This window comes from Brassica napus, chromosome A1 (genome assembly GCF_020379485.1).
Source record: "Brassica napus cultivar Da-Ae chromosome A1, Da-Ae, whole genome shotgun sequence".
Classification (NCBI taxonomy): Eukaryota; Viridiplantae; Streptophyta; class Magnoliopsida; order Brassicales; family Brassicaceae; genus Brassica; species Brassica napus.
The window spans coordinates 12,607,024-12,621,180 of NC_063434.1; the positions used below are offsets into that span (position 1 = coordinate 12,607,024).

At 36.4% G+C, this 14,157-nt stretch overlaps 1 protein-coding gene, 1 long non-coding RNA gene and 1 other non-coding gene across 14 annotated transcripts; 1 reads left to right on the top strand and 2 right to left on the bottom strand.

Moving 5' to 3' along the window:
* Positions 1-1,036: 1,036 nt before the first annotated feature.
* Positions 1,037-4,794, top strand: LOC111215398. 2 transcript variants are annotated; one of them, XR_007338145.1, is made up of 3 exons: positions 1,037-2,750; positions 3,156-3,204; positions 3,412-4,794. It is a non-coding gene; the product is annotated as an uncharacterized LOC111215398 (long non-coding RNA). The 2 variants fall into 2 exon arrangements; XR_002664377.2 differs by having other exon boundaries at positions 1,039-2,750; positions 3,418-4,794.
* A 3,841-nt stretch (positions 4,795-8,635) lies between these two features.
* LOC125579331 lies at positions 8,636-8,830 on the bottom strand. Its single transcript, XR_007317316.1, has one exon. It is a non-coding gene; the product is annotated as a U2 spliceosomal RNA (small nuclear RNA).
* Positions 8,831-11,418: 2,588 nt separating this feature from the next.
* LOC106365406 (oleoyl-acyl carrier protein thioesterase 1, chloroplastic-like) lies at positions 11,419-13,309 on the bottom strand. 11 transcript variants are annotated; one of them, XR_007338147.1, is made up of 8 exons: positions 13,000-13,285; positions 12,807-12,913; positions 12,582-12,712; positions 12,392-12,505; positions 12,239-12,308; positions 12,046-12,136; positions 11,902-11,970; positions 11,419-11,823 (listed from the first exon to the last, which is right to left on the bottom strand). XR_007338147.1 is itself a non-coding variant. In XM_013804837.3 (7 exons), exons 3-7 carry the CDS (start codon positions 12,611-12,613, stop codon positions 11,803-11,805), a joined length of 327 nt encoding a protein of 108 aa, XP_013660291.2. In that variant the 5' UTR covers positions 12,614-12,712; positions 12,807-12,913; positions 13,000-13,261; the 3' UTR covers positions 11,419-11,802. The 11 variants fall into 11 exon arrangements, 3 of the variants coding, with proteins under 3 accessions (XP_013660291.2, XP_013660292.2, XP_022547324.2); XR_002654107.2 differs by having other exon boundaries at positions 12,239-12,321; positions 12,582-12,913; positions 13,000-13,309; XR_002654108.2 differs by having other exon boundaries at positions 12,239-12,287; positions 12,582-12,913; positions 13,000-13,304.
* Between the last annotated feature and the right edge of the window lie 848 nt (positions 13,310-14,157).

Sequence of the window (14,157 nt, forward strand, 5' to 3'; positions counted from 1 at the left end):
ACTGAATGCAAAGCAGACTTTCGCTGTGGATAACTTCGTGTCTCCATAAGTTGAACTTTCCAGAACTATCCATCTAAACCCATCCACACTAACTGAATTATACCATAGATGTTCATGACCTATTTATCATGCATATATTACCCAAGCTCAAGACTTAAGGTTCTTTAATACAATGATCTTGTGGAATAGGTGGCACCATCTCGTTTATGTTGAACCAGGCTTGACACTCACTCTCTATATAACGAAATAGCTCCAATGGATTTTTGTCTATCCCTCCTAAAGAACTGGTCATTTCGGACCTTTCAAATATACCGGATAAAATTGAAACATTAGATTCGTTTTATTTCATTTTTTTGGATAAAGATCCGTGTCTAATTTTTGCTCGACAATATTGTTCTTTCTCCGGAATAAATAATTCATATTAGCATAAATATTCGGCACCATAAAGATATTTGGACTTGTTGGTGTTGCTGATAAAGACTAACCTTGTAGAACTGGCAACATTCGAAGATGGCATAAATTACACTCTTCTGCCATACCACGGGCAATAGTTATTGCATTTCATATTATGCCGTATCAAATTTTTCGTTACTGTCATATAATCAATTACCATATAAGATGGCATGTTCTCTGAAGTGCTTTTAATGTCCAAGCTAAAACTTGAAGCTTAGTTATATTGGGTTCCAATACTTCTTCTTCTTCTTTAGTTTTCAATAAATTTCAAATTACCCAATATCCAAATTTAACCTAATATTATGTTTGGACTATCCATTTTGTTTTCATTATTAGTTTTCTTTTAATTTGTATATTTATTCCATTATCGTCTAGTTTTCAAATATTTTAAAATATATTCTCATAAGATATTAAATTCACAAAAATAAAACAAAAAATTAATACTCAATATATGATAAATATAAAATTTTATATATAATTAAATAATAAATAAAAATGTTATATATATATATATATGTGTGTGTGTGTGTGTGTGTGTGTGTGTGTGTTAGACTATGGGAGATATTTTTCTAAAAACCCCCCAAAATGATTGTTTTCTTATTCTGATTTTTTTTCTAGCTGTAATAGCATAGTTATGATACCACAAGTTTTTTTTTAATATTTATGATTTGATATATTCAAATGAATACTAAATATTAACATTTGTTTTGATTAGAATTACAAATGTTCAAATTTTTTGGATCAATTCAAATAACAAAATTAATTAATTTTTTTTTGAAAAGAAAACAAAATAAATTAAATTTCGTCTATGTTTTGTCTATCCTTACTTAATAATTAATAAGTACCAAACACGTAGTAAACTCAAAACGAAAATTTGGGGGGTTATTAGAGAAGAGAAGTTCCATGAAGTAAAAGGAAAGAGAAGCGTGTTGTTGTGTTGGTCGAAGAAGATTGATAGTTAAAAAAAGGTGGAATATCTGTGAGTGATTGAGAAGAGACACGTGATTTAGTGACATCATTTAACGTTAGCTGTCTCATTAAGGACATACGTGTGCACATCAACTTCCACCTCCATATCCACCTGCACCTGACCAGCTGCACTTCTTTTCCCGTTTCCTCTTCACTTCTCCCATGTGCTCCCCTTTCCCCTCTTCTTCTTCTCTCTATATATCATTTTAAAAATAAATAACAATGGGCCTTAGAGAGACATGATGAGCCGTATAACCAATAGTAGATCTGGGGGTTCATCTGTGGGATTCAAATTGGATATTTCAAATTTTGGTCTAATTCGTAACCCATCCTAAATATAGTAAATTAATAAATATTGATCGGGTTTAAATATAACATACGGTTTCAGTCTAATTTATATAACATCCTAGAATTCATAAAGTAATTATATATTGTTCAGATTCAGATTATATCGAATCGGTTTGGATAATCCGAAATAAAATTTAAAAGCAAAAAAAAAATATTTATTTACATAAAATTAGGTATTTAAGGTATTTATTTAAATTTTAAATATTTCTTTGGATATCGTATCAAAATAAATATGAAATTGAATATTTGAAATACATATTTATGTTTCAAATAATATTTCTATAGCATACTAATTTAGACATTCGGATCTAGTTTTTGGTTTTTTATTTCGAATTTTTTTTTTCAAGCTACTCATTCGGATTTGATTCGGTTAATAACACTTCGAGTTTGGATATATTTTGTAACACCTTATAAAATTCATTCATGTGTTTTTTTTTTAATTTCGAACCGGATACAGATCGAGTTTTTTTGTTTGGGTTCGGTTTAGGTTTCAGATTAATATGCCCGGCCTAACCAATATGTTTAACTACAAATCTATTCAAGTGGAAGGAGTAAGCAAAAAACGAGGGGGAGTGGTCAAGAAGACCAACCCTACTTTAACTCTTTACCAAGACATAGGGGAGTCACAGAAACTTCACACGTGTAAATTTGTCACGTTTTCTTTTTAGTGTTTTGTCTGAGAATAACCAAACTTCGGCTTACTCATCACTACAAATTTAACGAATTATTGTTTTTCTGTCTTGTGTATATACTATATAGAGTCACACTAAAATTCAGACTTCAGATTAACAAACGATCAATTTTAAATAAGGGACTAGCTGCTCTTTTAATTTAGAGAGGAAAAAGGGAGAAAATATGCATCATCATTCGGAGACGACGACGACAATAAATCAACCACTTTGTCCTAAGCCACGTCGTGTGTGTCCTTCTCTTCCTGATTTTCTCAAGCCTGTCTCATGTTCACTACACTCTTCGAACTGGTAACATTATATATGGTCTACTTGTTTGTATTATGTATTTTCAGTTACATTTATATGGTTGTTTGTATATATAGTTTTCAATTATATATGGTCTAGACTAGATTGTTTCTATATGTTTGTTTTCAATTACGTTTGGTGCCTTGCGTTTCCATTTTACCTTTTTCTTTTGTACGGCAACGTTTCCATTTCACAAACAAAAAAACATTTGATGAAAAAGTAGAAAATGCTTTAAAAGTTTTTATTTTCCCTAATATATGGGCAAAAAGAAGTTACAAAAATATATAGGCAAAAATAAACGTAAGCGTCGTTTTTAATTTAATCAAAGGCTATATATAATTCTCCCATGCATGCTTTTCTTTATATTTCTTGGAAATTCATCATGATATGTGTTTGTGCCTCAATCAGTCAACAAAGTTCGGAGGGAAGAAGCGGCGTTATCAACATAATCGATAAGGTCATACACCCATACTTGCTGTCTTCATCATCATAGATAATATTTCCAAGATAAATATCATTTTAATATAAGGATTCCAATATCAGTGATTATAATAAAACAAGAGAATGACATAAGTCAGATAATGACAACGGGATCCAAACTTGCGTACATCCATGGTTTCTGAGTGTTAAGTAATTAAATATATATTTATTTAAACTGTGGTAGGTTCAGCCGGTAGAAGGTGGAATAGAGTGGTACGTTGGGTCTCCACCTAAGAGAACCGGGAATCCTCTTGTCCACGACCTTCATTTCGTTCACTGCCATGACCTTCTCCCCAATTTCCCAAGCACCAAGGCTTGATCTTCACATCTTCGTTGACGATTCATGCATACACAACCGTACAAACAAAACAAACAAAGAGAAAAGAAAAGAAAAACTTTCACATAAAATGCCATATCGATCGATCTCGGGGTACAACATTAACCTCATCACCTAAACGGGTTTCTTATACAGATATGCACCAACAAGTTTGGAGTTTATTTTTTGAAGAATTGTATTAGATTTTCTTGATCACCAAGAGTACACACTGAGGTCAGCACAATTAATACTGCTTACTCAATCAGCACCCACTTCCTGAGTACACACTGAACGCATAGACTTAAATAGAACGGTTAAATACATATATGTATTAGAGCTTGGATCTTTTCTCTGTAATATGTAAATTTTCTCTTTTTAGTTTGGATGACTTGTTTTGTATCTGCCTTGTGTTTCCTTAATTTCTAAACTTCTTGTGATTATCTTTAGTTTGTTATGCCTTGTATGGTGATCTTATTGGAGCGAATGTTTGAGACATTCCAATACTTAAATAGAGCTTCGTTTCTCAAAAGACAAACAAGTGACCATGGTTGTGTTTATGGAGATCAGAGCGAGTACTCTTATATTATCTCCCCTGTTACAAGAATGTATATTTTTATTTTTTTAATGTCTCGGACATGTCAAATGCCTGCGGCAAATGCAGCAAGAGATGCATTGCCACAAACATGATTTAGAGAGATACTGGATCCAGTAAGTAGCTAATGAGATTGATACCAAAAGGGTATACTGTGATGAGCCGGATGGCTGCGTGTGGGACCTAAAGTGTATTAGGGATAAATGTCCCACATCGGATATTGGAAGGGATCCTAAGCAATATATAAGATAGATGGGTCACTCCACTTAATACCAATTGGTTTTAGGTTGGAAGTCCATCTAGCTTAACATGGTATCAGAGCCCGATCCACGCAGTCCAATCCGATCCTCAGTCTCGCCGTCATGAACAACTGGCCGTTGCGTCAACTTGACTTCAACAACGCCTTCTTACAAGGCAATCTCAATGAGGATGTTTATATGGAGCAGCCACAAGGCTTTGTCGACAAAGATAAACCAGATTACGTATGCAAACTGAACAAAGCCATCTACGGTCTTAAACAAGCACCGCGTGTATGGTACTTAGAGCTCCGTCAGTTCCTTCTCCAGTCTGGCTTCAAGAACTCAGTCGCAGATGCTTCTCTCTTCATTCTTATTGTCGGTAAAATAACTCTCTATGTCCTCATTTATGTTGATGATATCATTGTTACGGGCAATGCTCCGACAAGAGTGCAACAGTTCATTGACATTCTTGATAGAACCAAAATCGGGAAGGATCACTTTAGCTGGGTGTTGGATATGAACCGAGAAGCAAATGGCGCTTCTGGAACTGAGATGGATTGAAAGGATCGTCAAGAGATGCGGAATGACTCTTGATATACCCACGATCTAAGGCTAACCACCTAAGAACGAATGTAGTGTGTTGGCTAACCACCAAATGACACACAAAGATGATTGGCTGACCACCAAATCAACAAGCCGGTTCAAACCGATGAACTAGCTAAGAACTCTCTTTCTCTCTCTCACTCAGAGAAGAAACGAAATAAACAACCAAAATGAACTGATTTTATTCATCAATGGGACTACATATTTATAGTGTTTTGTAGTCAAAGACAATAAAAGAAAATGTGGGAAAACAATGCATAGGAAATATAAATTTGACTAGATCTAGTCAAGGCACGGAAAATAGAGAAGACTAGATCTGGTCAAGGCACGGAAAACGGAGAAGACCAGTCAAGATGTCTAGATTCATCCGAACCAGATGGATGCACGGGGTAAAGATAAGGACGCTTGCGGGACTGTCCGGATGGTCCGCCGGATGAGAATGCATGTCCGTCTTTGGTTTTTTCACCACCCAAGCTAAGTCTGGCTCGACCCAAGTCAAGTATGGCACGGTGAAAAACATGAACCTCGGTTGAAATGTTCAGAACGTCCTGAACTCCATGCTGAGCTGGTTCCATGTAATGATCCGTGGTCTGCGGCACATCATTCCCTTCCTCTTCAAAAAGATTTGTCCTCAAATCTGAAACATTAAAAGGAAAAGGATTATAAGCAAAAGAACCATAATCAGAACGTTGCTCACCTTGAGTTTGGTCCGGATTGTGAATGGAACAAGATCCTTCTCTATGACCACAATTTTGCTCTCCACCTGACCCTTCCTTCGGTTCATGTGCATAGTCATCGAAAATTGGTAAAACGTCTTCCTTTTCTGGCTCGGTTTCAACTTTTTCCAAAGTCACCAACGTTTTCTGTTTTTGGCACTTGTTGGCATAATGACCGACCTTATGGCATTTGAAACACCTGGTAGAAAGAGCCTTGCTTGTGGTTTTCACAGCCTTGCTTTTATCAGAAGACAACACATTAGTTTTCAAATCAGAATTTGAAATAGAAGAAGAATTACTTTGTTGTTTTGGTGCAGAAGAAGTGTTGCTGTTTCCCTTCTTTTTGAGTTGCCGGACAACATGAATCGCCTTATGCAACATCTTTTCCAAGCTGGCATAAGTCTGAAGCTCATTCTGATCAGGCACATCACAGTTGCTTCTCTTGGCTTTGGTGAAGGGGCGATCACGACTTCTGACCCACTTCTCATCATCACACCTGTTTTGTCTCTTCTTTTGTTTCTGCACAAAGTCAAACTCATTAGAAGCAAACTGTTTCTTATCAAAAATCAATTGCTCCTTTTCAAAAACAGTTTTAAAAGGAAAGTAGACGTCTTGTTGTGGTTTTGATTTCTTGAGAAGTCCAAACATCCTGAAAACACTTAACAAAGTTAGCAAATAAAAATCCTCACACTCTCAAGTGTTTAGCTCACGATTTTTAGATGGTCACTCAGAGTTCTTTCCACTGGTTCAAAGGATGATAGGCAGTCAACATTCAGCAATCAAAACCCAAAACAAACTTTTGTGGGAAAAAGAAAAGAGAAAGAAAGATGAAGAGATTTTTGAAATGGATCCGCCTTAACTGTCCTAAGGCTGGGTTTCTCTTCAGCCAGCAGGATTTCTCTTCCACCACTCCCCCTGGATTTCTCTTCAGAAGGTGATTCAAGCCAAAACTTTTTTTTTTCTTTTTTATCGATTTTTTTTTTTTTATAATAGGCGATCACAAGGGAGTAAAGGAACAGCCCGGATCCAAGAAATAAGAAAAGAAAAACGTGGAGAGATGAGAAGATGAAAGATGAAAGAAAACAAACCAGCCAAAGTGGCTCTGATACCACTTGATAGAACCAAAATCGGGAAGGATCACTTTAGCTGGGTGTTGGATATGAACCGAGAAGCAAATGGCGCTTCTGGAACTGAGATGGATTGAAAGGATCGTCAAGAGATGCGGAATGGCTCTTGATATACCCACGATCTAAGGCTAACCACCTAAGAACGAATGTAGTGTGTTGGCTAACCACCAAATGACACACAAAGATGATTGGCTGACCACCAAATCAACAAGCCAGTTCAAACCGATGAACTAGCTAAGAACTCTCTTTCTCTCTCTCACTCAGAGAAGAAACGAAATAAACAACCAAAATGAACTGATTTTATTCATCAATGGGACTACATATTTATAGTGTTTTGTAGTCAAAGACAATAAAAGAAAATGTGGGAAAACAATGCATAGTAAATATAAATTTGACTAGATCTAGTCAAGGCACGGAAAATAGAGAAGACTAGATCTGGTCAAGGCACGGAAAACGGAGAAGACCAGTCAAGATGTCTAGATTCATCCGAACCAGATGGATGCACGGGGTAAAGATAACGACGCTTGCGGGACTGTCCGGATGGTCCGCCGGATGAGAATGCATGTCCGTCTTTGGTTTTTTCACCACCCAAGCTAAGTCTGGCTCGACCCAAGTCAAGTATGGCACGGTGAAAAACATGAACCTCGGTTGAAATGTTCAGAACGTCCTGAACTCCATGCTGAGCTGGTTCCATGTAATGATCCGTGGTCTGCGGCACATCAATTCTCAGCAAAAGGTTCTCTCTCAAGGATCTTGGAGCTCTCTCATACTTCCTCGGCATTGAAACACAAAGATCGGGCTCTGGCTTGCTCCTCACGCAACGCAAATACATCAATGATCTCTTAGCTCGTGTTAACATGACTACGGTTAACCCGGTTTCCTCACCAATGATGCCTACTGATCGTCTGCAACTAACCTCTGGTACAGCTCTTCAAGATGGCTTAGAATACCGAATGGTAGTAGGCAGTCTACAATACCTACACTTCACTAGACCTGATGTCTCCTTCGCTGTCAATAAGCTCTCGCAATTCATGCATCGACCCACAGATGTACATTGGCAAGCCGCTAAAAGAGTACTGAGATATCTTGCTGGAACTCGTGATCGTGGAATCCTTCTACGCAGCAACACAACTCTGTCTCTTCATGCCTTCTCTGATGCGGACTGGGCTGGCAACAGAGATGATTACACCTCTACTAGTGCTTACATAGTGTATCTTGGCTCCAATCCTATTGTGTGGTCGTCTAAGAAACAAAAGACAGTAGCTCGAAGTTCAACAGAAGCTGAGTACAGAAGTGTTGCAGCTACAGCAGCTGAGATACAGTGGATCGTCTCATTACTGCGAGAACTTGGAGTTCAGTCCAACACTCAGCCTGTCATTTACTGTGACAATGTGGGAGCTACTTATCTGTGTGCAAACTCTGTTTTTCACTCAAGAATGAAGCATCTAGCATTGGACTATCACTACATTAGAGAGCTTGTTCAAGCTGGATTCTTAAGAGTCTCCCACATCTCCTCCAAAGATCAACTAGCTGACGCCCTAACCAAACCTGTTTCACGGTCTCTCCTGGCCGCACATTCATCCAAGATAGGACTATCCTCTGGTAGTCTATCTTGAGGGGGCATATAGAAGATATACACAATCTCAATCACATCTTCTAAATATGTCAATTGTATATTCTTCCTTTATTGTGCATATCTCCTTAGGGCTTCATCTCTGTACTATATATATGACATCTTTGTCATCACGTTAATATATCAATCATTCATACCTTCTCTACAAAGTGGTCATAGTAATAGTTTGAACTATTGCTCTGGTGGGTTGAGCCAGCCCGTACAGTAGTGCAAAGCATGAACGACTCATAGAAACCCATATAGCAAGCTATATTGTCAGGGTTCTTTCCTCAAAATATTGAGTTAGTATCGGGCAGGCTGATAGCCCACATATCAGATATTAAATTGATAAGAACAGATACTACACTTGATCTTAGCCAAAAGGCCGAGAAAGGTATGATTTGTAACAATGGCTCGGCTTCTATTTTATAGTGCTAAGGTTATGACTAACTTTCTTTAGCTAAGCGATGTGGGACTTGAGTGTTGACCAAAAAGAAAAGCTATGTGAGACTTGAGAAAGAGACTCTTTAACGGCTCATGTGCGGTGTACATCGAATATAACGAATCTTGGAACTTTGCAAATCTTGAAGAAGAAATCTTGAGGTGGTGTTAAATTGTTATTTAAATCTCAGCTATCTATTTCATGTGCGGTGTACGTAAGATCAGAGTCCTAACCAAAGAGGTTGCTCTTATGGTTCCGGGACTGCAAACAGAAGGTTTTGATCATCTTGAGGATCAGAACCATTGAAATAGGCAATGCTATGACAAAAGTAATAGCCAGTCTAGTTTTCCTCACCTTAATATGAATTGAAGAGATGTGCACACGCAGCCACAACGGCTTTAAGTCTTACGAGATCTCAGCTGCTGATGGCGCCACCTTATCTTCATGCTAGTAACATTCAATGCATAAGCAAAAACATCTTAGCAAAGACATATAAGGTGCTGATGATGATGATGGCGCCACCTTACGAGATCTCTGTCCGCCTTTGAAGTCATTTGTTTAAGTCATCATCTCTCCGAGGCTTGCATTGTCATGACCGGTTAACTTGTAACTTCTTGTCTATTTCAGTTCTACTCTCTCTTTTTTATATCTATTTCAAATTACATATGAGTGAATGACTCTGAGTTCAAAGTACTTTTTAGTTAAGTGAATGATCTTAATTTCATTCAATTGTTTGTGTGTATTGTAGCTAACAGTGCACAAGTATGGCGACTTTTAAATTTCCAGAAAATTCAGTTTGCTGAGCTGAACATAACTATGAACTAAGCATTGCTAATGAAGTTTTAGTGCCAGGTTTTGAAGACGAGAACATAACATCTACGATCCCTCCACCACCAGAGATTAAAGCTCTTTCACTTCGTTCTCCTCCTCCTCCTCCTTACTTTTTTTACTGCTACACCGCCCCTAGTTGACCTTCTCGACTCCAACCGAAGTCATTGCACATTTGGTGCGGCCAATATCATCCCTCTCGCATCTCAACTCCTGCTTCTCCTAGCTCTTGCGGCCTTCCTCTGGTTCACAATATTCACGTTGAATGGTTGGTTTGACCATTTAATGTTTCATTAATAAGAATCTTCCTTTTCTTGTTATAAGAAAAGGATGTATGTTTTTTAAAGGCTCAATGAACTCAATATACAAATTCTGAGGATAAAGGTGATCGTGCATTTTTTTTATTAATTTGCCAACCGTGTATTAGATAGGTGTACAATGACCTTTTTGTCCATTCATGTCACTGTTCGACTACGTAGCGTTAGGGGTCAGTTAGTTGGACAGATTTTGTATCAGTCAAAGTTGGGAGGAACATATTTGGTTGATGTCAGTTTTTTGCATGTTAAAGTTTTGAATGTATGGATATAAATGGTACGTGTGAGAGTTAATAGTAATAAGATAAGTGTCATTCATTATTACACATAAGAAGCATTCATATCGGTATATCACTATAGAAATGAATAGTAGATGTTAATTTGATATGATATGGTGGATTGTTTTATGATAGCGAGTAAATATGAATTAATGAGATTACTTGTCAAACATAATTAGCGAGAACAAATTTATTGATTAAAGACAACATTTAAAAGACTCAATGGAACAATTATTCAAAATAAAGATTTAGCTGAAAGAATAGGAGACATTGAAAGATCTAGTTTATAAGTATGTAGATTATAATAGCTATTACAATTACTAGGAGCTGAGCCCCCGCGCAAGCGCGGGGTTGTGCACATTGTTGTTGTGTTGTCTATATCTGAGGAGGAAATGAAGATTGTGTAGTTGGTGTTCTAAATATGAAGATGCTCTGACCTATATAATAAGAGTTCTGAGATTGGTTTTGAAGAGCGATGTTTTTGTCTTGGTATTGTAGTTGTGTTTGAAATGTAGTGGGTTACAGTCAGGCTAATTAATAATTTACGTTTAAAATTTGGGCTTACTTTCATTTATAATAAGTTCCACAGAAGGCATGTATACAGAGTGGACGTTTATGCAATGTTTACATGAGTTCCATATTTCTACGTAAACATGTACAGATGCATTTAGTTTTGAACATTTTCAATATGCAAGGCTTCATCAACGATATATAAAATCTTAGTCACTATCCTTTTGGTGGGAGGTAGTTTGCCGTAAAATGCAAGGAAAAACAAAACAAAGTTCAAAATAGGAAAAACACAGGTAGTTGGAAAATTTTAAAGAGACGAAAGCTGAAGATCATAATAAATGTTATATATCCCAGTATATTGATTTCCAAGATTCCTGATAGATCTTCTCTCATTTCTATACCCTGAAGATCATAATTCACTTGGGAAAGACACGATATGATCGTGGTTTGGAGAACATAGACAACATATCTTATGCGTTTGGTAATGCATTTAGAAAAGCAGCTCAAGAGAGTAGAGCTGATTACTATCATGAGCTGTTTGAGTCATCATGGATCGTCTTAGATGCTTCTGCGGTAAACTCTTTCATGATTAGATTAACTGAGAAGCTTTGACATAACTTTCAACGTATCTTTACTCTGTTTATATTTTACCAATTCTCTGTTTTCTATTTATTTACTCACATTATTTGAAATTTATGAGACTTTGTAATAGGCAGAATCTGTTATCAGTCATGTAACTTTTTTAATCAAATAACCAAAGAGGTTTATGTGAAAATGATTGGTCCTTGACTCGTAATGGCTTAGGGATTGTCTATCTGGAGGGCTTCTTTCTCCACAGGGTTGTCCCACAGTTGATCTCCTGACCATCTCCAGATAAGAACTGGCTATCGTTGTGGCTTTGTGTGCCTGATGTTGCAGAGCCATTCTTTGAGGTGGTGAGTGAATCCACCACATCGTCTTGCTGACATTCTCGTCTGTAATCCAAAGTTCATGCGTGTCTACAATCTCTTGAGTATGCTCTGACAATATCAGAAAACAAAGTCATATGGTGATTACTGAAGTTATTATTTTAAAAAGAACCTGATGATGGCACTAACCTCAAGAATCCATCCAATATAGGTGAAATTATTGACATGATGGTTCATGTCGAGATCAGCTCGTCTTGGCTGCAAAGAAACATGATTATAAAGTCCTCTAGGAATGTTGATTCCTACAAAGAATATTATTTTTCTATTTTATACCTTTAGTCCAATGATTGAGTACTTGGCTAGATCTTCGAGTGTGGGGATTTTCTTCAAGCTTCTGTTATTTTCCTCCTCAGGAAATGCTAATCTACAAAGATATACATAAAACATAGTAGTGGGCATTTCATGAATATAACGATATGATTGACCAGCAAGCATTGCATTGACCTGGACACAAAGTTCCTTTTACCTGGGTTCTTTAGGACAGAACATCAAGTGCTCGGAAATGAAAATTATATCTTTAACATAAATCCAAGTAACTGAAAGTTATATCTTTAACATAAGAAAATTTAATTCCATTGCACAAACCAATGGAGAAAGCAAAAAATGATGAGAAGGAAACCTAGTAGCACGGCCAGTGACTTCAGCGTTAGCAATGTCCTTAAGAATCCAATCACGCCTTGTCCCGATCCTTCCTTCACTCTGACACCATGTCTCTATCTCAACCACATCACCCCTGTAACCAAAATTTTCAAAAATTCAATCCATTTGTTGTCATCAAACATACAGAGCAAAAATGAAAAAAACAATACCAAGCTGGATATCTGTAGATCTCAATGTGCATTCTCGAAGTGACTCAAATGAGATTCAGTTTCCTCATGGTAGGTGTTGTCGCAATCCCATCAGTCGAAAATGCAACGCTCTGAAACTGATTACATCCCACCTCCTCACATACATCAAACCAACAACAAAGTTATTTTTTTTTAAATATTGACCAATCAAAATTCATACATAGTTTTAACTATCTACAATCTAACCTGCAAAAGATCTGTGACGAGCGTCCACCATTAGAAACTGAATCCCCTCTTCCTCTGTCATCACCACATCGCTCCATTGGTTCGTCTCCACCCTTCGATTCTTCAACCTGCAACAAAATCAAAGCCACACATAAGAGAGATGATGAGAAAGTTAATTATTTGTAGATCTAAAAAGGAGGATGGGATCTGTTACAATTGACAGAGCCGGTAGTGGAGATGGAGAGACATGAGCAGAGATCTCGCGAGAGTGGAATCTGAGGAAAGAGAAAAAACAGATGTGGAATGGAGAGAGTCAGAGAAGAGTAGAGACGCAGAAAAAGATAGGCGGAGAGGAGCAGAGCTGTCACGATATAGGAGAGAAGGCATCACGGTGCTTGTATGACGATTACTTGAGATTAATGGTTTGGTTAGCTGGGCTGCAATTACGATTTGTTGGTCTGGGTTGCCAGTAACGTGGCAGAATGAATGGATGAGAATATTTTGCCTATGTGGCATCCTTTATAACATCCAAAATTAGTCCCTTTTATATAGTGGGATGAACCCAACCCAGAAAAATAGTTTAAGAAAAACGTATCCGTTAACATGTTAGTTAGCCGGTTTACACCTTGTATATCCTTAAATTATTAGACAAATGTACAAGTGTAAGCAAAAGATTAGTAGACAATAAGTTGAAACTATCCATAGTAAATTCTCTGACCACTGTATCAATACTATTAAAAGAGAAAGAGTCTTAAAAAATCTATCTATAAAAGTTGTTTGGACCTTTTCATTTAATTCATTTTATTTTTCTTTTACCTTAAATTTAGACTAACAATATATTACCACATATTTCTCTAACAATAATTTATTCAATTCTTTTATTTATTCAAATCTCACTCTTAAATCTTAATCATTACTATTACTATATTTACCATCTTGATTTTTAATCGTAAAAGCATTGAAATTAATGTTTTATATTATTACTTTTGTCATATAATATATGATTTAAAGCAAGAGAAGTTACACGACATATATGTGTACATTTTAACTTCATCTTTCTTTTATAATAAAGTAATCATATAATATATAAACTTTCTCACTAAAATCTCATATCATATACTAAAATTTCAACCGTCTATAGTTTGATAGATATTTTCATATTTAAAAATGAGTTTTCTGAATATTCATGTTACTTTCACAAAAATGTAGAAATTCATTGGTTATGTTAAAGCTAACTCGACTTCACGATATCAGTATTGATTATTCACGATTTTAAAAATTATTGGTTTAGATATTATACTTTTATATACTTTTCACTTAAAAACGAATCAACATTATTAAAAGAGAAAGAGTCTTAAAAAATCTAATATAA

Coding starts and splice junctions, on each gene's coding strand:
- LOC106365406 (XM_013804837.3), bottom strand. CDS start 12,613: ATGCACATTGAGATCTACAGATATCCAGCTTG. Junction 12,137..12,391: donor GTCACTGGCCGTGCTACTAG/GTTTCCTTCTCA, acceptor ATATCTTTGTAG/ATTAGCATTTCCTGAGGAGG. Junction 11,971..12,045: donor ACTCAATCATTGGACTAAAG/GTATAAAATAGA, acceptor GTTTCTTTGCAG/CCAAGACGAGCTGATCTCGA.